The sequence below is a fragment of the Suricata suricatta genome, chromosome 10 (genome assembly GCF_006229205.1).
Source record: "Suricata suricatta isolate VVHF042 chromosome 10, meerkat_22Aug2017_6uvM2_HiC, whole genome shotgun sequence".
Classification (NCBI taxonomy): domain Eukaryota; kingdom Metazoa; phylum Chordata; class Mammalia; order Carnivora; family Herpestidae; genus Suricata; species Suricata suricatta.
The window spans coordinates 96,121,661-96,143,097 of record NC_043709.1 but is presented as its reverse complement, the minus strand read 5'-3'; the positions used below and the strand labels follow the sequence as shown (position 1 = coordinate 96,143,097).

The 21,437-nt window shown below is 37.0% G+C and overlaps 1 protein-coding gene across 1 annotated transcript in view; it reads left to right on the top strand.

The window, feature by feature from the left end:
- The window catches only part of RIMKLB (ribosomal modification protein rimK like family member B), a 48,254-nt gene that overhangs the window by 11,208 nt on the left and 15,609 nt on the right, over positions 1-21,437 (top strand). The window contains exon 2 of the mRNA XM_029954977.1: positions 1,083-1,314. Coding sequence (XP_029810837.1) covers positions 1,140-1,314 — 175 coding nt within the window. The 5' untranslated portion in view covers positions 1,083-1,139. The remainder of the gene's footprint in view (positions 1-1,082; positions 1,315-21,437) is intronic.

Below are 21,437 nucleotides of genomic sequence, written 5' to 3'. Positions count from 1 at the left end.
TATTACCAAATATGTTGGTAATAAAATATACATACATGTGACAATACAAGGGAAGAAAATTGACTTAAAAACTACAAATACATCAACATATATAAATGGAGTTTACCATGATGGGAGACGTGGGGCTACACTAATGATTATAACCTCATCTATTTTATATCAAGGTATTTGCATTTGGGGGGAGGGAATAAGTCATTCAAAAGTAGATGATCAGATTAAAGTATATTTCTAGACCATATCTAATACAGGGAGTGGCATTGAATATATAATATTGAAAATGGCATTTTTACTAAGTGACCTGCTTTAATTATTAAACTACAGTGGTAACTTCCCCAGTGGAAGATGGAGAAATTTTGTTTCAGGGGAGGTTGTGAGTTTCTATATTTCTAGTGATGTAAAAGTTTGTTGGGTTTTTTTTTTTTCTTTTCATTTTAGATGAGTGGGGGAGGAGGCAGAAAGGGAGGGAGGGGGTGGAGAGAGAGAGAGAGAGAAAATCTCAAGCAGCCTCCTTGCCCTCTGACATGGGACTTGATCCAATGACCCTGGGATTATGACCTGAGCCAAAATCAAGAGTTGGATGCTTAACCACCTGAGCCATCCAGGTACCCCTTTTACTATATCTTTTAAAGTAATCTCTAGGGGCACCTGGGTGGCTCAGTCGGTTAAGCCTCCAACTTCGGCTCAGGTCAGATCTCATGTTCGTGGGTTCGAGCCCCGCGTCGGGCTCTGTGCTGACAGCTAGCTCAGAGCCTGGAGCCTGCTTCCTGTTCTGTGTCTCCTCTCTCTGCCCCCCCCCCCCCATGCTCTGTCTCTGTCTGTATCAAAAATAAATAAAACATTAAAAAAATTAAAAAAAAAAGTAATCTCTATGCCTCATATGGGGCTCTAACTTATAACCTCAAGATCAAGAGTCACACACTAGTGACTGAGCCAGCCAGGTGCTCCCAGTATATTTCCTTTTTTTTTTTTAATGGGAGGAAATAAAATTTAATTTCATATGTATGGGGGACCCACACAGACATGAAATTTCTTAAGTAGATTTCTTTACTTACCCTTTATGTGTATTTGGTCTTTCTGTCTAGAACGAATCGGCATTCAGGAGGAAATACTCCAGGAAAAGGAAGAACAAGCAGATCAAGATGTGTAGCTCTGTAGCAGCCAAGTTGTGGTTTTTGACAGACCGTCGAATTAGGGAAGACTATCCCCAAAAAGAAATTTTACGAGCATTAAAGGCCAAATGTTGTGAGGAGGAATTGGACTTTAGAGCTGTGGTGATGGATGAGGTGGTACTGACAATCGAGCAAGGAAACCTGGGTAAGTCTATACTAAGTAATTTTATGGATTTTTTCTTAGAATATGTTGTATCCACATTTTCTAGGAATAATTTGGATGAAGACAGTGTTAATAGCCTTACATTACTATTATCTGATCTTAAATGTAGCATGTTTTATTGAAGAAACCAGTATTTATTGAACTTCTTTATTATTTAGGAAATAGTTGGGAGAGAAATTAAAGAAAATTTACTAATTTCCCCCCATTATTATTGTCCTCTAATTTTAAAATGCCTTATTTACAAGGTGCTCTTGAGAGAATTTATACCTCAAAGGCATAATTCAGTAATAAATTTGGTAAACTCATCAAATTCTACATGTGATTCTTAATTTCTTTTTTTCTAAAAACTTGAGAATATGGACTACTTTTTAAAAATGTTTGATTTTTTTATTTTGAGAGAGAGAGAGAGAGAGAAGGAGTATGTGAGTGGGGTAGAGGCAGAGAGGAAAGAGAGAATCCCAAGAAAGTTTCATGTTACCAGTGCAGAGACCAACGCCTGTCTCATTCTTACAAACTGTGAGATTAAGACCTGAGCTGAAATCAAGACTTGGAAGCCCAACTGACTGAGCCACCCAGGCGTCTCTGTCTCTCTCTTTTTTTGCTTATAAAATATTTTATATGTATAGTATGTAATGCTAATACAGTTAGTTTCATTTTATTGGATAAAAGTGTCTGAATAATTTGACTCAGTGATAAATCTAGTATTTCTAATACTGTCTTTCATTTTGTTTTAGGGTTACAAGGGAAAGATATCTTAGAAACAGAAATTCTTTAGGACTAACAGGAAGCTTTATGTTTTTACTTTGCAAAGTTATGATTTGTAGATAAATTGGTTATTTCTGTTAGGGAGCATTATATGGTGGGATATACATGGCATTTTTGTTTAACTTCTAGAAAAGACATCATAGTTTAGTGATAGTATTCAGTAAAGTTATGAGACACTTAAAATAGATTATACATCACTTAACTTGCTTTGTGACTAGAATCATAATGAGGACATATGTTTTCATCAGTAAAATTGAAGGAGAATGGTTATTGTGAGAATTAATAATATTCAGAATATAAATCTGCTATTACATTTGTAGGGTAATTAATAGATCTACAGTCTTATCTGATTAATAACATGCTCTTTACTCTCTGTCCTTTGAACATTCATTTCATTTGCTTTACCTTTTAACAATTATTGTTGCTTTGGAAATAATTTCTTTTTAATTTTTTAAAATGTTTTTTATTTATTATTGAGACAGAAAAAGAGCTTGAGTTGGAGAGGGTCAGAGAGAGAGAGACACACACACAGAATCTGAAGCAGGCTTCGGGCTCTTAGCTGTCAGCACAGAGCCTGATGTGGGGCTTGAACCCATGAACCGTGAGATTGTGACCTGAGACGAAGTCAGTCGCTTAACCAACTGAGCCACCCAGGCACCCCTGGAAATAACTTCTTTAGAACTGAACTCTTTCCAGATTGTTTCATTTGAGTTAAGTAGTTACTACATTTACAAGAAAGATACACATTATTTTCAGTCAATTTCTTTTTTCTTTTTATTTATTTATTTTTAAATATTTTTAATGTTTATTTATTTTGGGAGAGAGAGAGACAGAGAGTGAGCACGGAAGGGGCAGAGAGGGAGGGAAACGACACAGAATCTGAAGCAGGTTCCAGGCTCTGAGCTGCCAGCAGAGCCCCATGCGGGGCTTGAACCCGTGAGTGGGATCATGACCTGAGCCGAAGTTGGATGGTCAACTACCTGAGCCACCAGGTGTCCCAACTTTTCTTTTTTTAAAATGTGTATACCTATTTCCAGAACTTCTTCAGATTCTAAAGATTTGGGGTAGAGTCCATTTCATTCTTTCATAAGTATAATTTGATCACTTACTTTGTGCTAATTAATTAGTATGGTGCGCAAAATGAGACGTAGTCCATATATTTTAAAGGCGAAGATTAACATTAACATCAATCAAATGATCAGATGTCTGTAAAATTATTATAACTTTGATAAATTATAAAAGGAATGGATGTCACATTGCACCCTGCTGCCCTATAGCTATGAGACACATATCCTGATCAAATCAAGGTAAATCTTTTCTTTAAAATTCAGAATGTATTACCTGCCTTTATAACTTGCAGCTTTTCAACATAAATGCATGTACAATTGTTAAAATTGGAGTCAGAAATCTGGGCACAGTATTGTGTTAGGTACCATGCTCCTGAAGTATGTTTGCGAAGAGGTTTAAAGGCCAGTGTACATAGCTCACTAAACACTTTCACAGGCTTATTTTGTATGTCTCTATGTAAGGTTGGGAAACCAAAGGCTGCTTTTCCAGGAGTCCTCTGAAGTCAGGGATCCTTATTAGACCAAGCTTCTGTCACATGGACCTATTACTATAAGATATGGGAAATGGAAATGGAAATGGGCATCTCTATTCAAATACCTTTCATAGGTTGAAAAATATCTAAGTTTGGGGCACCTTGGTAGCTTGATCGGTTGGTATCCGACTTCAACTCAGGTCATGATCTCGCAGTTCAAGCCCCATATCAGACTCTGTGCTGACAGCTCTCTCTTCCCCACTCGTGCTTTGTCTCTCTTTCTCTCTTTCTCTCTCTCAAAAATAAACATTAAAAAAAATGTTTTTTTAAACATCTGAAATTGAAAACCATTGCTCTTGGATTTTTTTCTGTTTCCGCTGGACACTCTTTGTTCTTAACTGAACTCACCTCTTCCCCATGAAACTATCTTATTTCAGCTTTTTGGTTTGTATTTTGTCCTTTGCCCTGGTATTATCTTTAATGTAGCTTTTTTTTTAAACATATATGTATTTTTTAATGTTTTAATTTATTTTTATGAGAGAGAGAGAGAGCGCATGAACGAGCGAGCAGGGGAGGGTCAGAGAGAGAGGGAGACACAGAATCTGAAGACAGGCTCCAGGCTCTGCACCGTCAGCACAGAGCCCAACATGAGGCTCGAACCCACGAGTGGTGAGATCATGACCTGAGCTGAAGCCGGACACTTAACTGACTGAGCCACCTAGGCACCCCTATTTACTTAGAGTGAGATAGAGGGAGTGCATGAGAGCAGGGGAGGAGCAAGAGAGGGGGAGAGAATCCTAAGCAGGCTCTGCGCACTTGTCAGTGCAGAGCTTGATGCAAGTCTCTATCCCATGAACCATGATATCTTGACCTTAGCCAAAATCAAGAGTAGGACACTTAACTGGGCCATGCCGGCGCCCTTCTCTTTTACTCTTAAAAGCCATTTCTGCCACAAAATTTTGTTGCTTTTTCCTTTTAAATTTCAACTGTTCTGCTTTTCAGTATCCTAAGTCAAGCTGTTAATGTCCCCAAGTTTTAACAACTGAAATGTTTCTATAGCCTGTTATCTTTAACTACAGTGTTTCCTCTCTAGCTCTTTCTCATTCATTAAACACCAGTTTTATTATCATCTAAGAACCTTCAGAAACCCTATTTCCCTGCATTGTTCAATCTGTTTTCTTTATTTTTAAGGCTTATTTAAAAGAATTTTTTTTTAATGTTTATTTTTGAGAGAGAGCATGAGCAGGGGAGGGGCAGAGAGAAAGGGAGACACAGAATCTGAAGTAGGCTTTAGGCTCTGAGCTGTCAAGTTGGATGCTTAACCAGCTGAGCCACCCAGGCGCCCCAAGGCTTCCTATTTTTTATTTGTATTTATTTGTATTTTTTATATGTATAATCGGTGTATTTATTTTGGGAGAGAAAGAGAGAGAATGTAGGTGGGGGAAAGTGAGGGTAACAGAGGATCTGAAGTGGGCTCCACACCTACAGCAGAGAGCCCAATGTGGTCTCTCTCATGAACTGTGAGATTGTGACTTGAGCCAAAGGTAGCCCCTTAACTGATTGAGCAACCCAGGTGCTCCTGTTGCTGCTTCACGATAATAGACGATAATAGACCGTTTGTCCAACATTGTTTTCTTTGCCTTTCTTTCATCAGTATGTTCACTGTGGAAGCTCAGTATTATTTAATTCTCATTGTTTGTCTTTGCTCATATATTTCACTTCATCTGAATGACTTACCTGGTCTTACCACAATTTGTGTAAATTTTTAACTGACTGATTTCTCCTGACGTTTCAATGCATGCAATGCCTATGCAACACAATTAATACTTAATTTTGTAGTCTTTCTTTTTTTGCACACAATGTTTGTATTCATTTTGCACATTCAATTTTTCATGTACATAAACTTTATTATATATTCCATGTTGTATCATATGGACCACATAAATACTATTAATTTATATTATGAACATACATACAATTTTACTAGGCATACTTTTGCATTTCTGCTGTTTATAGCATAAATGTTACCTACCTGAGCAACAGTAAGACACTGCTTCACACTCAGTAGGATGCTCTAATGAAAAAGATAGACAGCATATGTTGGCAAGAATATAGAGAAATTGGAATCCTCCTACAATGCTAATGGAAATGTAAAATACAATCCCTTTGGAAAACAGTTTGGCAGTTCCTCCAAAGGTTAAACATAGACCTATCATATTGTCAATGGGAGTTGGATCCATCCCACTTCTGCATATATACCTGAGAGAAATGACAGCATATGTTTGGAAGAGTTTAAGATGGATTGGTGTTAATTCTTCTTTAAATGTTTGGCAGAATTCACCAGTGAAAACATCTGGCTCTGAGCTTTTCCTTGTATGGAGACTTTGGATTACTGATTGAGTAGGTCTGTTCAAATTTTTTATTTCTCAGTGATTCAGTCTTAGTAGTTTGTAGGTTCTAGGAATTTATCTATTTTTTCCAGGTTATCCAATTTGTTGGTGTGTAATTGTTCATAGTTGTCTCTTAAAATTCCTTTTGTTTCTTTGGTATCCATTGTAACATCTCCTTTCATTTCATTTAAGTCCTCTCTCTTTCTCTCTCTTTCTTTCTTTCTTCTTTTTTTTTTAGTCTAGCTAAGAGTTTGTTAATTTGTTGATCTTTACAAAAATCCAAGTTTTTTTTATTGATTTTTTCCTATTTTTCTCATTTCTTTTTTGGTTATTTGTGTTCCAGTCTTGTTTTTAATTAATTAATTTCTCTTGGAAGAGAATGCAAGCAGGGCTTGAGAGAGAGAGAGAGACTCCCAGGTGCTCACAGCACAAAGCCTGATGTGGGGTTTGACCTCACAACTGTGAGATTATGACTTGAGCTGAAATCAAGTGTTGGATGCTTATCTGATTGAGTGCCCCAGACACCCCAGAGATTTCCCTTCTTTTTTAATGTGCATGTTTATACCTGTACACTTCTGTCACCATATCCCATAAGTTTTGGTATTTTGTGTTTCGCTTTTGTCTTAATACTTTTTTCTCTTCTTTTTAAACTTTAATAATTTTTCTTAAGTTTATTTAAGAGAGCATGAGCTGAGGAGGGGTAGAAAGAAGAGAGAGAGAGAGTGAACCTATTGTTCTAATAATGCTAGCTTTTTAAATTCCTCATGTATTTGTCTTTATGGACATCTTTATGTCTCCGTATGGTTTTGAGTCATTGTATAGTGTCCTTTCATTTCTCCTTGCAGGACTCCTTTGAACGTTTCATGCAGGACAGGTCTAGTCATCATGCACTCCTTCAACTTATGTTTTCCTGGGAATGTCTTTCTTGATTTCTCCTTCATTTTTAAAGGATGCTTTTGCTGGTTGATAGTTTATTTTTTCGCACTTTGAATATATTGGACCTCCAGCCCCTGGCCTCCAAAGTTTCTGATAAGAAACCTGCCAGTTGGGGATCTTCTTACATGAAGATTTGCTTCTCTCTTTTAAGAATCTCACCTTGTCATGGATTTTGAAAGTTTGATTATAATATGTCTCAGCATGAGTCTGAGTTTATCTTACTTGGAGATTGTTAAGCTACTTGGATATTGATATTCATTGTCTTTCATCAGATTTCTCAAGTTTTCAGTCATTATTTCTTCAAATATTCTCTGTCCTTTTCTTTCCCCTCCCTTTCCTCATCCCTTATACTCTGTTTCTCTCCCTCATTTCTTGGACTCCTATAATATATATGTTTCTTCAAGTTCAGTGATTCTTTTTTCTGCCTGCTCGATTTGCTTTTGAATCCCTCTAGTGAATTTTTTATTTCCATTTTTGTACATTTTATTTTCAGCTCCAGAATTACTGCTTGGTTTCTTTCTGTGTTGTTTTTTGTCTATTGATTTATTTATTTGCCCGCCCATGGTTTTCTGGATTTTTTTCTCTTGTTTCTTTAGTTCTTTTAGCATCTTTGAGACAGTTGTTTTAACATTGTAATTATCTAATGTCTCTGCTGTTAGGTCTTTTTCAGGAACAGTTTCTGTTGATTTATTCCTTTTAACAGCTATAATTTCTTTGTATTCTTTGTGAGTTTTGGCTGAATACTGCATATTTGAACCCCTAGTAGTGTGGTAACTGGAAATCAGATTCTCTTCCTTCCCCAGGATTTGTGTTTTTTGTTTACTGTTTTCATTTTTGTTTCTTTAATTGCTGTAGGCTAATTCTGTGCTGAGGACTAGCTGGGGGTATAAATTTAATGTCTTCTCAGGACTTTTCTAAACCATTCCCTAGTCATACACAGGCACTTTGTTGTTTTTCCATATAGCAATTGTTTTTTAATGTCCTGGTCTTTAATGTCTGGCTCCTGAAAAGGGACAAAGGACAAGACAGAGTGAGGAGGGGGACAGAGAGGATATTTGAGGAAATAAATAAATAAATACCCTGGAAAACACTTCACCTGGAAGGGTAGGGGCTTATAACAGTGGACATAACAGCCATTATAACAATAATGGTTACTGACCTCTTTGTCTGCAGTTCTATGATCAGAAGCTGCAACTAGCCATCAGAAGAGAGATACTCAATCTTCAGAGGACAGTATCATTTAGCTAACCTTGGCTCCTGCAACGTGTGTCAGCTGCCTCAGGACCAGATGCATAGTGTGCCTGAGGAATGGGAAATGGATAGTGATACTGTGCTAAGAGCTGAAATTGACCAAATTTCACTGTATTTTACCATTCTTGGTTATTTCCTGAAAGTTGCAGTCCTTCAACAAGTTTGGGAGTTCTAAAGTGTATATATCTCATTAATTGTGCCAGTGCAATTATTGTGTAGTGGCTGGGAGACAGATTCCTGGTATACCCTACTCCACCATCTACCCAGAGTCATCTTTACTGTCATTTTTCATTGATGTTCTCTTTTTCTTTTTGTTCTGATGTTTTGTTTTTAATTGTGGGGAAAAGTATCGTATGTATTATGAATATGTTCTTTCACTCTGTGGCTTGCCTTTTTGCTCTGTTAATGGAATATTTTGGTGGATGGAAGTTGACAGTTTTAATTAGGTACAGTTTATATATTTTTTTGGCTAGTGCTTTTGTGTCCTTGTTAAAAAATATTTATGGAGCAAAGAATTCCTTTGAGGGGTGCCTAGGTGGCTCAGTCAGTTGAGCTTGGGGCCTGTTTAAGATTCTATCTCTGTTCCTCTGCCCCTCTCTCTCTCTCTCTCCAATAAAAAATAAATAAAATAATTTCTTGGAGATACATACTGAAATACTTGGTAAAACACACCATTGTTATGTGAAAAATGAATTTGGGGAAAAGGACATATGATATGGGATCTTTCTCTCAAGGGAGAGTGATATGTGATTATAATCTTTGCTGGTTTAAAAAACAGATAATGGAGGGGCACCTGGCTGGCTATATCAGAGGAACATGTGACTGTTGATCTTGGTTGTGAGTTTGAGCCCCATGTTCAGTGTACAGATAACTTAAAAAAATAAAACTTTTAAAAGTTGGACGCCTAACTGACTGAGCCACCCAGGCACTCCTTTTTTTTTTTTCTTTTTTAAAACGGTTTTGTAAGAAGAAATCAGTCTGCTTTTGCATATATTATATTTTGGTAATTGGTATTTTGGTTTTAATTTCTAGATTTACCAATTACCCACTTTTATGTATTTATTTATTTATTTTTAAACAGACTTAAAAAAATTTTTTTTAATGTTTTATTTATTTTTGATACAGAGACAGAGCATGAGAGGGGTAGGGGCAGAGAGAGAAGAAGACACAGAACCAGAAGCAGGCTCCAGGCTCTGAGCCAGCTGTCAGCACAGAGCCTGATGCGGGGCTCGAACCCATGAACGTGAGATCTGACCTGACCCGAAGTTGGAGGCTTAACCGACTGAGCCACCCAGGCGTCCCCCAATTACCCACTTTTAATAGTGGCATATACTTTGATCCCCACTTCCCTCATTTAATGTTAATAGTGATCTCATGAACTTGATTCAGTCATTTGAAATAGTTCTTGTTAATGACAGCTCAGCTGGGCCTAATTCATTGTGCTAATCCTCACTATTTGGCATCCCCCCATGTTGCATTAATAGATAAACCTATCCCCAAATAACACCTAGTTATTTCATATAATTAAAACAGTTTAATTTATTCTGAACATTTTCCTTAAATGTCCCCCTGGAAGTTTCCTCTTAGTTTATTGCAAAGGAAAAGGAAAGAAAAAAATTTGAGAGCAGCACAGTATATAAAGCATAGTGCTATGGCACATTATCTTTTTTTTTTCTCTTTTACAAAATAATAATAGCTTTATATATTCCCTAATTATAAAGTGACACAAACAGTACCAAAAAATAAAGATTAAAGTAAATGTCACTTGAAATTTTACCATCTATAGGTTTATCACTGCTAAATACACACACATAAATGAATTATTACATACTGTCCTTTAAATTTTTTTTTCACTTTACACTGAGTGTTATCTGCTTGTCAAGATACTAGGTTCTGAAGATAAAGAGTTTATAGCAAAATAGACATAATTCCAACTAGTCATGGCTTCTTTAAACTAATTGGCAAACATGGACATTATACACAAGCCAAAGTAAAGTTACACACTAAACAGTGTAAAGGAAAAGTTCATGTAGTGTGATATGAAAGAATACACTGATGGAATCTAATTCATTTTAGGATTTTTAAAGTAATCTCTACACCCAGGGTGGGGCTTGAACACACAACCCTGAGATCAAGAGTCACATGCTCTACCGACTGAACCAGCCTGGTGCCCCCAACTGGAATCCAATTTAGATTGAGTTAGAGAAGGCCACTTTAAAGAAGTGACACTAAAACCTGAAGGATAAATAGGTGTTATCCAGGAATGCAGTGAGAGGAAGAGTATATGCATTGATGTTAGGGAGTATTCCTTTGCCATAAATTCTAGAAGAGGAATCACTGTTTGTTGCCAGACTGTCCTCCAGAAAAGTTGTACTGATGTGTACTTTTCCCGTATTCTTTCCATTATTTTCATTTTAATGTTAATGAGACAAGGAATGGCACAGGTTGAGTCACTTTTCTGCTTAATCTTTTAGGAGCTTGGTCTCTGATTCCAAACCCAGCTGGACAGTGAGAATGACAGAAAATAAGTTGGAGGAGCCTGGGTAGCTCAGTCAGTTGAGCATCTGACTTTTGATTTCGGCTCAGGTCATGATCTCAGGGTCATGTGATCGAGCCCTGTGTTGGCACTGTGCTGAGTGTGGCCTGCTTAAGATATTCTCTGTCTGTCTGTCTTTCTCTCAATCTCTCTCAGATAAAAGAAGAAGAAAAAAAAAAAGAGGAGTTCCGGGCTGGCATACTTGGTTGAGCATCTTGACTCATGATTTCAGCTTAGGTCATGATCTCATGGTTCATGAGATCAAGCCTTGGATCAGGCTCTGTGCTGACAGCTTCCTTAGGATTCTCTCTCTCTCTCTCTCTCTGCCCCTCACTCATGTTCTCTCTCTCTCTCTCTCTCTCTCTCTCTCTCTCTCTCTCTCTCCTCTCAAATAAATAAACTTTAAAAATAAAAGTTTGTGGTTTTTCAAGGGAAAAACCTTTAATGTCTTCATTCATCAGGAAGAAATTTCTTTTATGAACACAGGCCTTTTGTCCCCCACCACCTACCTTATAAAAATAGTATGGAGCTTTGGTTATATTTAGTCTGTGTGCTAAACCCAATGTTGGGCTGTAACTCAGGACCCTGAGATCAAGAGTCACAGGCTCTTCCTACTGAGCCAGCCAGGCGCCCTTTTAGTGATATAGTTGAGTGAAATTTTATCTTGTCTACCAGCACCAAGTGCCTTTACCAGGCTTATCATAGCAACTGTCTATCCCTTTCCAAAATTGTTGAGGAAAGTGAAGCAATTGGATTACTTGCCCCTTTAATGGTTTAAAATCTTGGATTTAGGGATCAAATTGCTCATGGAAACGGCTGCAGTTTTTATTATGTATGATGTTGAGTGTTATAAATTAAGATACGAATATAAATACATATGTGAAAATTCATATGAATAAAAGTTAGTGATAACTTAGAGACCAGTGAGATAAATTTTAAAAATGTGATATTCTTGCAAATAAACAGGTTCTTTTATTTATTTATTTTTTTAAATGTTTATTTTTGAGAGAAAGACAGAGTGGAAGCAGGGAAGGGGCAGAGAGAGAGGGAGACACAGAATCTGAAGCAGGCTCCAGGTTCTGACCTGTCAACACAGAGCCTGACATGGGGCTCGAACTCACAGACTACGGGATCATGACCTGAGCTGAAGTCAGATGCTTAACTGACTGAGCCACCCAGTCACCCCTAGTTAATTATTTTATGTTTTTAAAAAAATTTATTCTTGGGAGAGAGAGAGAGCAAGCACAGGAGGGGAGAGGCAGGGAGAGAGGGTATCCTAATCAGTGCACTGACAGAGTGCTTGTACTCATAAACTGTGAGTGAGATCATGACCTGAGTGGAAATCAAGAGCCACCCAGGTACCCCTAAATAAGTATGTTCTTAACTATAAATACCATGTCAAAATAATTTCCTTGGTTATGATATAGAATGAGATAGTGATGAAGTATTAAAAGACCTTGAGTATGCCTGGTCTCTGCCCTCGAAATAGTTAGTAAAGATAACCAATACTGTTCTACCAAATATTAATAAATTGCCAGGAGTAATATAATGTAGATAAAGTTGCTAGTTCAGTTCTTGGCCTGTGGCACATTCTTGGTTCTTTGCCTTCAATATCTATTCCCACACCCCCTTTCTTAACTAAGTAGCACATTGATTTCTTTTTGAGAAATTCCTTCTTCCACATTGTGCAGTATTGATGGGGGTGTTACTTATGGTGCCCTACCCCTAGGGCTAGCTTCCAACCAAGCTAGGCTAGAAGTTGGAAGTTTGTCTTTAATTTTCTCCTCTCTTTGAATTTGAGTAGTTTGATTCAAGGATAGAAGGAAAAATTTTGGAATTTAATAATTTTGGTATGGAACCCTGAGATCCTAGGTTGTTTCTTGGTTCCCAGATTCCAAGGATGGCCATAGTCTTTTTTTCTAAGCCTGTTTTTGTCATCATTCTTTTTAGTTCTAAAGTTCTAAGCAAAATTCTATTCCCATCCATCAATTTTTTTCCTTAATCAACTTACTTAGAGATATTTTAGTTGCTTACAAATCCAATAACCTTAGCTAATACAGAAGTTAATTCTGGAGAGAAGATTGTAGATGGTAACCTTAAGAGAATTGATTCCTTGGCATAGGTAAAACAGAAGTCCAGTTAGATTAGAACTATTCCAGAGAGGTAATCTATAACCTGTGGTACACAATGTTAGATTAAGTAATTACTTTTATTTACTTGGAACCATGGTATTCTTGAGGATAAAGCTCGGGAGAATGGTAGGTGTTGCCAGATAAAACCTGGTTTAAAAATGAGAGGGGGTGCCTGAATGGCTCAGTCAGTTAAGCCTCCGGCTTCGGCTCAGGTCAAATCTCACGTTTGTGGGTTCGAGCCCCGCGTCAGGTTCTGTGGTGACAGCTAGCTCAGAGCCTGGAGCCTGCTTCTGGTTCTGTGTCTCCCTCTCTCTCTGTCCCTCCCCCTCTCATGCTCTTTCTCTGTATCAAAAATAGATAAAACATTTTTTAAAAAAGTTTAAAAAAATGTGAGGGGGATGGGGTGGCTGGGTGGCTGGCTCAGTTGGTTAAGCCTCCAACTCTTGATTTTTGGCTCAGGTCATGATCTCCCGGTCTGTGGGTTCAAGCCCCCATTGGACTCTTTGCTGGCAGCTTGGGGCCTGCTTGGGATTCTCTGTCTCCCTTTCTCTCTCTCTCCCAAAAATAAATAAATAGGGGCGCCTGAGTGGCTCAGTTGGTTGAGCGTCCGGCTTCAGCTCAGGTCATGATCTCACAGTTTATGGGTTTGAGCCCCGCATCGGGCTCTGTGCTGACAACTAGCACAGAGCCTGGAGCCTGCTTCTGAGTCTGTACCTCCCTCTCTCTCTGACCTTCCCCTGCTTGCACTGTCTCCCTCTGTCTCTAGAAATAAAATTTAAAAAAAATTAAAATAAAACCTTAAAAAATAAAACACAGGAAAAAAGTTAAAAAAAATAAACATTAAAAAAAAGAAAGTATGAGGAATTTGGAAGTAGGAGGGTGGAATGGCCTTTTGAAGGCATTGGAGGAACTGAAAGGAATGAATGAGTTCACATCTCTCTAAGTTCTTTTTTAAAGCAAATAATCGAATTCAGGGGCTTTCTAGTATTTGGGTGTATAGGTCTAACCTAACCATTAGAGTATGTATATTCCTGCTGAAAAGTGTTTTTCAACTATCATGCTGCTTAGGAAATTAAGACAGCTAGAGATATGGAGGGAATTCATGTAACAAAAAAAGAGACTGGGCTTTAGAACTAGCTAGACCTAATTGTCTTGGCTGATCTAGTTACTAAACAAAACCTTTGCAGTTGGTCAGACTGGTTGTCTAGTTTCATTTACTCACTGTGAAATTAAATCTGTTGGTAGGTTCTCTAACAAGTAGGAATAAAAATTAAAAGATCTACTCGAGAAGAAAAAAGCCTGTTCTATAATCTTGAGCTCAGAATTACTTGAGATGTGTATAAAATTCCCTGATATGGTATCTGACACATAGTAAATATTCAGTAAATGATTCTGTTAATTGTTGACAGGAAAACATGATGTTCTTCTACTGTTTATGCAAAGCACTTTCTAAAAATTTAACTTAATCGCTTATTTATTTATTAATTTGTTTGTTGTTTACTTATTTATCAAGTACAACTCTACACTAAATCTGGGGCTTGAACTCATAACACTGAGATAAAGATTTGTATGCTGTATGGACTGAGCCAGCCAGGTGCCTCTTATGCACAGCACTTTTGATAGTTGTGAAATTGGATGGTCGTAAGACTATTTTCTGAGAAGTGTTCAAGTGACAGGTCACCAAAGAACTTAGAATAGTAGTGAGTGTAGTTACTAAACTGAGTGTTAGGCAAAGAATGATAATTTAGTCTGAGGTCTTAGAATTCAAATTTAAAATTTATATTTCCTTCATAAATACTTATAACAATATTCAAAGTTTATTATAAATATTAATTCATTTGATCCTGGCAATAATCCCATGTGTGTAGTACTGTTAATCTATTTTATAAATGAGAAAACGGAATCCTCGATTGGTTAAATGTTTTACTCCACATCATAAAGCTATTAAGTGATCGAACCAAGATTTAGAATCAGGCAGTCTGTCTTCAGAGCTCTGAATATATTCACATTTCTTCTCTTTTTCCTACATACAAATTACTGTACTAAATACTATATAGTATACTATACTACAAATATATAGTATATTTATAATACTATAAATACTCTTCTGTCTGCTGCTTCTTTCCTCCATTAGATTCTCCAGGATATCTTATGCAAATAATGTCTGTTAATGATGATAGTTTTCTAGTTTCTATGCCTTTTACTTCTTAGTGTACTGGATTAAGTAGGACCTTCAACCTAATGTTAAATAAAAATAATGATAATGTGCACACTTGTCTTAGGCTTTATCTTAAAGGGAGTGCTGTGTTTTTATTGAAGTAAATAAACCTGATATTTAGTGTAAATTTTTTCTGGACAAATACATTTTACCAGGTTAAGGAAATTCTCTTTTCTTCCTAGTGATAAAAGAGAAGTTTCATTTTATGTTTAACATGTGTATATATTTCTGTGTTTATTTTTTGAGACAGAAACAGAGCATGAGTGAGTGAGGGGCAGGGAAAGAGGGAGACACAGAATCTGAAGCAGGCTCCAGGCTCTGAGCTGTCAGCACAGGTTACTATAACTGTGCCAACTTACTGCCAAATGGCAGGTTGCGGGGCGCCTGGGTGGCTCAGTCGGTTGAGCGGCCGGCTTCGGCTCAGGTCATTATCTCACAGTTTGTGGGTTCGAGTCCCACGTCGGGCTCTGTGCTGACAGCTCAGAGCCTGGAGACTGTCTTCGGATTCGGTGTCTGCCTCTCTCTGTCCTCCCCCTGCTCGCACTGTCTTACTCTCTAAAAAATAAATAAAACAAGCACAAAATAAAAAAGATTGTTCAGTTTTTCATGTTCTTTTGCTTTTATTCATAAATTTTATAATCAGCTTGGCAAGTTCCACAGAAATACCACTTGGAATTTTGATTAGAATTTATATGGAATGTATAGATCAGTTTGGGAAGAAATGACACATTCATATCATTAAACCTTCTGATATGGGAATATTGCATATGCTCATTCTCTCTCTCACTGTCTTTAATTTCTCTAATGATATTTTATAATTTATCCCCTGAGGTCTTGCATATCTTTTATTAGATGCATTTTATTCTTAAGAATTTTATGTTTATGCTGCTGTTGTAAATGATAACAATTAAAATTTTTTCATTTCTAGTTCATTGCTGGTTGAGTTTAATATACTGATAGTCACATAACTTATTCAGTAATTTAAGATAGATTATTTTGAATTGCCTGTTTTTCAAATTGTATCATCTACAAATAATGATTCCATATTTCATTTTTATTTAAATTTTGTATGTCTATTTTATTTTGAGAGAGAGAGGCAGAGAGTGAGCAGGAGAGGGGTAGAGAGAGAGGGAGACACAGAATCCAAAGCAGGCTCCAGGCTCTGTGCTGACAGCGGGCCTCGAACCCATGGACCGTGAGATCATGACCTGAGCTGAAGTCAGAAGCTTAATTGACGGAGCCACCTAGGTGTCCCGCATATTTCATTTCTAATCCTTGATGTCTCTCTTTTCTTGGCAGCACAGGACAGGACCTTTGGATAATTGTTCGATTAAATAGTCTTAGTGAACATTTTGTCTCATTCCTCATCTCAGGCTTTCACTAAGCCATTAAGAATGTTGTTGGGTGTAGGATTTTTAAGATACCCTTTATCACATTAAGGACATTTTCTTCTTTGAGTATGCTGAAGATATTTTAAAATCCTGAATGCTTTTTAAATTTTGTTAGTGTTTATACATCTGTTGAATGGTTATACTTTTTTTTACCCAGTTTAGTTTTTACAAGTTAACCAGCTTTAAAACATTTTAGAATGAGCCCAACTTGCTTATGATTGCTACTGTTATTATAATGGTGGGTTTAAATGTTAATATTTTGTTGCAGATTTTTACATTTATGTTTATGAATGAGATTGGCATGTAACTTTTCTTGCTGTGAATTTGTCATTGTCAGTTTCTGCTGAGTTGTGTTTGGCCTCATAAAAAGGGCTGAGGAGTGTTTTTTTTTTGTTCCTTACTGTGTTCTTGAAGACAAAAACATAGTAATATATTTTTAATATTTTCCTTAAATGATAGAATTCACCTTTGAAAGCTATTTATGCCTAAAGATTTCTTTGTGGAAATGTTTTAGTTAAATGCTATTGTTTTCAGTGATTCTATATTTCTTCTTATGGCAGTTTTTCTAGAAATTTTTGTACATTTTACCTGCGATTTCAGATGTATCCATAAAATTTTTTTGTTATCTTTTCAGTGTTTGTAGGATATAGTGAAGCTCCCTTTTCATTCTTGCCTTTGTTTATTTGTATTTTTTCTCTAGATCATTCTCATCAGGGTTTTAACAAATTTATTTGTTTTTCACAGACAAACTTTTAGGTTGTCTTTAATTTCTGCTCTTTTAATTAAAAGTTTTTCCTTCTACTTTTGAAATTTTATTTTAATTTAATTTTTTATTAATTTTTAAAAAATTTACATCCAAGTTAGAATATAGTGCAACAATGATTTCAAGAGTTGAGTTTTTAATGCTCCTTACCCATTTAGCCCACAAGTACTTTGAAATTTTTTAAATGTTTATTTATTTTTGAGAGAGAGAGCATGAGCGGGGGAGAGACAGAGAGAGAGAGGGAGACAAAGAATTCAACACAGGTTCCAGGGGCTCAGCTGTCAGCAGAGAGAGCATATCATAGGGCTCAAACTTACAGACCATGAAATCATGACCTGAGCTGAAGTCAGTCCCTTAACCAATTGAGCCACCCCTGTGCCCCATTTTTCCTTCTACTTTGGGTTTTTTATGTTAATATGATTTGCTTTCTTTTTGATGTTTTAAAAAAAATTTTTTTAGTGTTTCTATTTGTTTTTGAGACAGAGACCACGGATGATCAGGGAAAGGGCAGAGAGAAAAAGGGAGACACAGAAACAGAAGCAGGTTCCAGGCTCTGAGCCATCACCACAGAGCCTCATGTGCTGCTCGAATTCATGGACCACGAGATCATGACCTAAGCCGAAGTCAGACGCTTAACCGACAGAGCCACCCAGGCGCCCCTATCTTTAGTGTTTCGAGTTTGAGTTTTCTGGCATTCTAAAGCAATTTATAGGGGCGCCTGGGTGGCTCAGTCGGTTAAGCATCCGGCTTTGGCTCAGGTCATGATCTCACAGTTCATGGATTGGAGCCCCGTGTCAGACTCTGTGCTGACAGCTCAAAGCCTGGAGCCTGCTTCAGATTCTGTATCTCCTCCTCTTTCTGACCCTCCCTTGCTTGCACTGTCTCTCTCTGTCTATGAAAAATAAATAAAAAACATTAAAAATTAAAAAAAAGCAATTTATAGGGATAATTTTTTCTTAGGCAGTATAGTTAGACTCAGACCTGAGTTTAAACAAACCCCTCTTCTCCTTAAAAACTGTGAGATAGTTTGAATTTTAGTAAACAGAAATTGAATATTTTACTATGTGCTAGAGAGTGCTATACGATACAGCTGCCAAAGAAATGGTCAAAATCCTACTCTCATGAAATTTACTTTCTACTTTCTCCAGCTCTCAGTTTCCCAGCTGCAAGAGGTGATGATGAATGACAGTGATGATTAAGAGTTTTTAAGTGCTTATTATGTACCAGGTACTTTTTCATTAACGTTAACCAATTTATTTAAACCCAAAAAAAAACCTCCCAGCAAACAAACAGTTCACCCATTTTTTTCTTTCTTTTTTTTTTTTTTTTAAACACATGACTGTCAGCTGCAGTGCGGCAGTGTTCAGTATAATGTGGTGCACGGTTATAGTAGCCTTCCTTTTGCTTTCTGTGCCACTGATGAGGGATCTGGAAAGGAGTTTTATTGGTGCCTCATCATTCACAAAAGGGCTCATCTTTAAAGAAAAATGTTTTTCCTCTACCTGGGATTACTAGCTAGATAAAACTTGGAAAAAATTGGAGGGAAAAAGGATTGCTGAGGGGGTTGAAGGATGTTTTGATAGGAAACAATATATCTTGTTAAGAAGCAACTAAGTAGATAGGAAAGGCATCTTATATATTCTTCTAAGAATAGATTCTTCCTTTTTTTTGAGAGAGAGGGAGCATGCGCCCAGTGAGGGGCAGAGGGAACTGGAGAGATGGAATCTAAAGCATCCTGCATGCCCTGTGCAGAGGAGCTCCATCTCACAACTGAGATCATGACCTGAGCTAAAATCAAGAACCACTTAACTGACTGAGCCACTCAGCCAGCCCAAGAATGGATTCTTTTTTTTTTTTTTTTAATGTTTTTATTTACTTTTGAGAGAGAGATAGAGAGGCATCGTAAGCAGGGGAGGGTCAGAGTGAGAAGGATTCACAGGATCTGAAGACAGGCTCCAGGCTCTGAGCTAGCTGTCAGCACAGAGCCCGACTTGGGGCTTGGACCCATGAACCATGAGATCATGACCTGAGCCAAAGTCGGACCCTTAACCGACTGAGCCACCCAGGCACCCCAAGAATGGATTCTTAATATTATACTTGTTTTTTGTGTTTGATAAGTAGTAGCTGTTTGATTTCTTACCCAGCCTTTAAAAAGACATTTTAGTGTTTTGTATTACTTTTTTGAGAATTATCTGACCTTTGATACTATAAATAACCCTTGTCCACTTGTTCTCTTCTCTTCAAAACTTAGGTAATTACTCTTCCTACCTCGTTTTGATTAGTTTGGAACCTGGTGGGGTGGGGGGGGGATGCAAGCCAGTAATTAAACAAAAATACATTTCTCATGTGTTAGATATATGTAAAGACAGATTTGCAATTTGCATTTATGCAAATTTAATGCCTATAATGGTAGGCATTAATTCTGTGTGACCTAATTCCTCTTGCTGAAACTTTTATTATAATTAATAGGTGTATAATGGGGTGAGTATCTTAAAATGTTCAGAATTATGTGGTCTTTTTTTGGTGATATGACTCGAGATTTTGCAGTGTGGGAAATACCGTTTTTGGTGGTGAATTTTCAGTAGCTTTGTAGTTAAGTAATAAATCATTTTTCTCAACTATTGACCTAAAACACTAAATTTTGTTACTTGAATTCGGCTGGGAGTGTGGCGCTCAGAAGTTGTTCATCTCTTATACTGCCACCTTGATTTTTTTTTAGCTAGAACTTATAGACTGAGAAAAAACATGTTTGATTTCTGGTCCTTGATATGGCTCTGATTACCTTTAGTAAGTTATTTTTGGGGTGCCTGGGTGGCTCATTGGGTTAAGTGGCCGACTTCAGCTCAGGTCATGATCTCACAGTTTGTGAGTTTGAGCTTCGTGTCAGGCTCTGAGCTGTCAGCACAGCCTGTCTTTGGATTCTGCGTCTCCCTCACTCTTTGCCCCTCTCCTGCTCACCCACTGACTCTGTCTCTCAAAAATAAATAAACGTTAAAAAGTAAGCTATTCTAGCTTTTATTTAGTCTTTTATTTTCTCGCCTTTGAAGATGAACTAATAAATTATTTTACTGTAGTAATCACATTTGGAACATAAATGGCAAGGGAAGTAGGACAGTAGTGGAGCAGTAAATGGGTTTTTGGTATTGGTTAATGGATGAGAGACCATTAAAAAATAAGTGAAAAGCTGAGCAACAAACCCTGGAGATTTTAGAATAGGAATGACCAGTGTCAGTTTTCTTCACGTGAATTTGATATGATGTCTTGGTTTCAGCTTGCCTCTCCAAGCTTTGTATTTAAGATGTTTAGTGAATAGATAAGTTGAAAGTATAGAATAGAGTTCATATATTTTGAGAGAATGAGAGTGGGGAGAGGCAGAGAGCAAGGGAGAGAGATCTTTCAGTTATTTTCAAATCAAGTTCTGTAAGGGTTTATGGAAGGGTATTGGATGTAATGTTTACTTAGTCTTTGTAACTCTTAACAGTCTTCCCATATTTACCTCTTCAGCAACATCTGATTTTTGAAATAATCAATTTTTAACATCTCATATTCTGGGTTTGCCTAAGAGTTTCCTTATGATACCTGCTTTCGGAAGTTTCCTATGACTTGGCATGATTAGTTACCGGTTATACATTTTGAACAAAAAATTACTGCCTACGTGATAGTAGATACTTCATAGTGCATTCAACCAGGAGGCACAAAATGACAATCTGTGCCACTATTAGTGATACTAAATTTGATCATTAGATAAATAGTGTCTATATGGTCTGTTCATAGAAAAACCTGTTTTATTTTGGTTTAGAAAACCTCTGATATTTTGGTACTGTACAAAAATCTCTTCAACCGTTTCTTAATACTTTTAGCATCTTGATCATTCTTACCTCATTCATTTCATTGGGATTTACAAAGTGTTTGTTTTTCAAGTTTTCTTGCTCCTTCTACGTTAATTGACATTCATCTCCAAAGAAAAGTTTTTCCTACTAGTGATAAACTATACTTCCTATTGAAATGGTGGAATAAATATAATTTTTCCTTGTTATTTACTAGTTTTTAGAATAAGGAATTGTGTAGTAGTCCCTTCAGTGATAGCAAATGGGACTCCCCCCCCCCCATTCTCTATAAATATTATGAATTCATGAACTTGTATCTTTACTTGAAACTTTCAGTTAAAACTCAATGTCCCCAG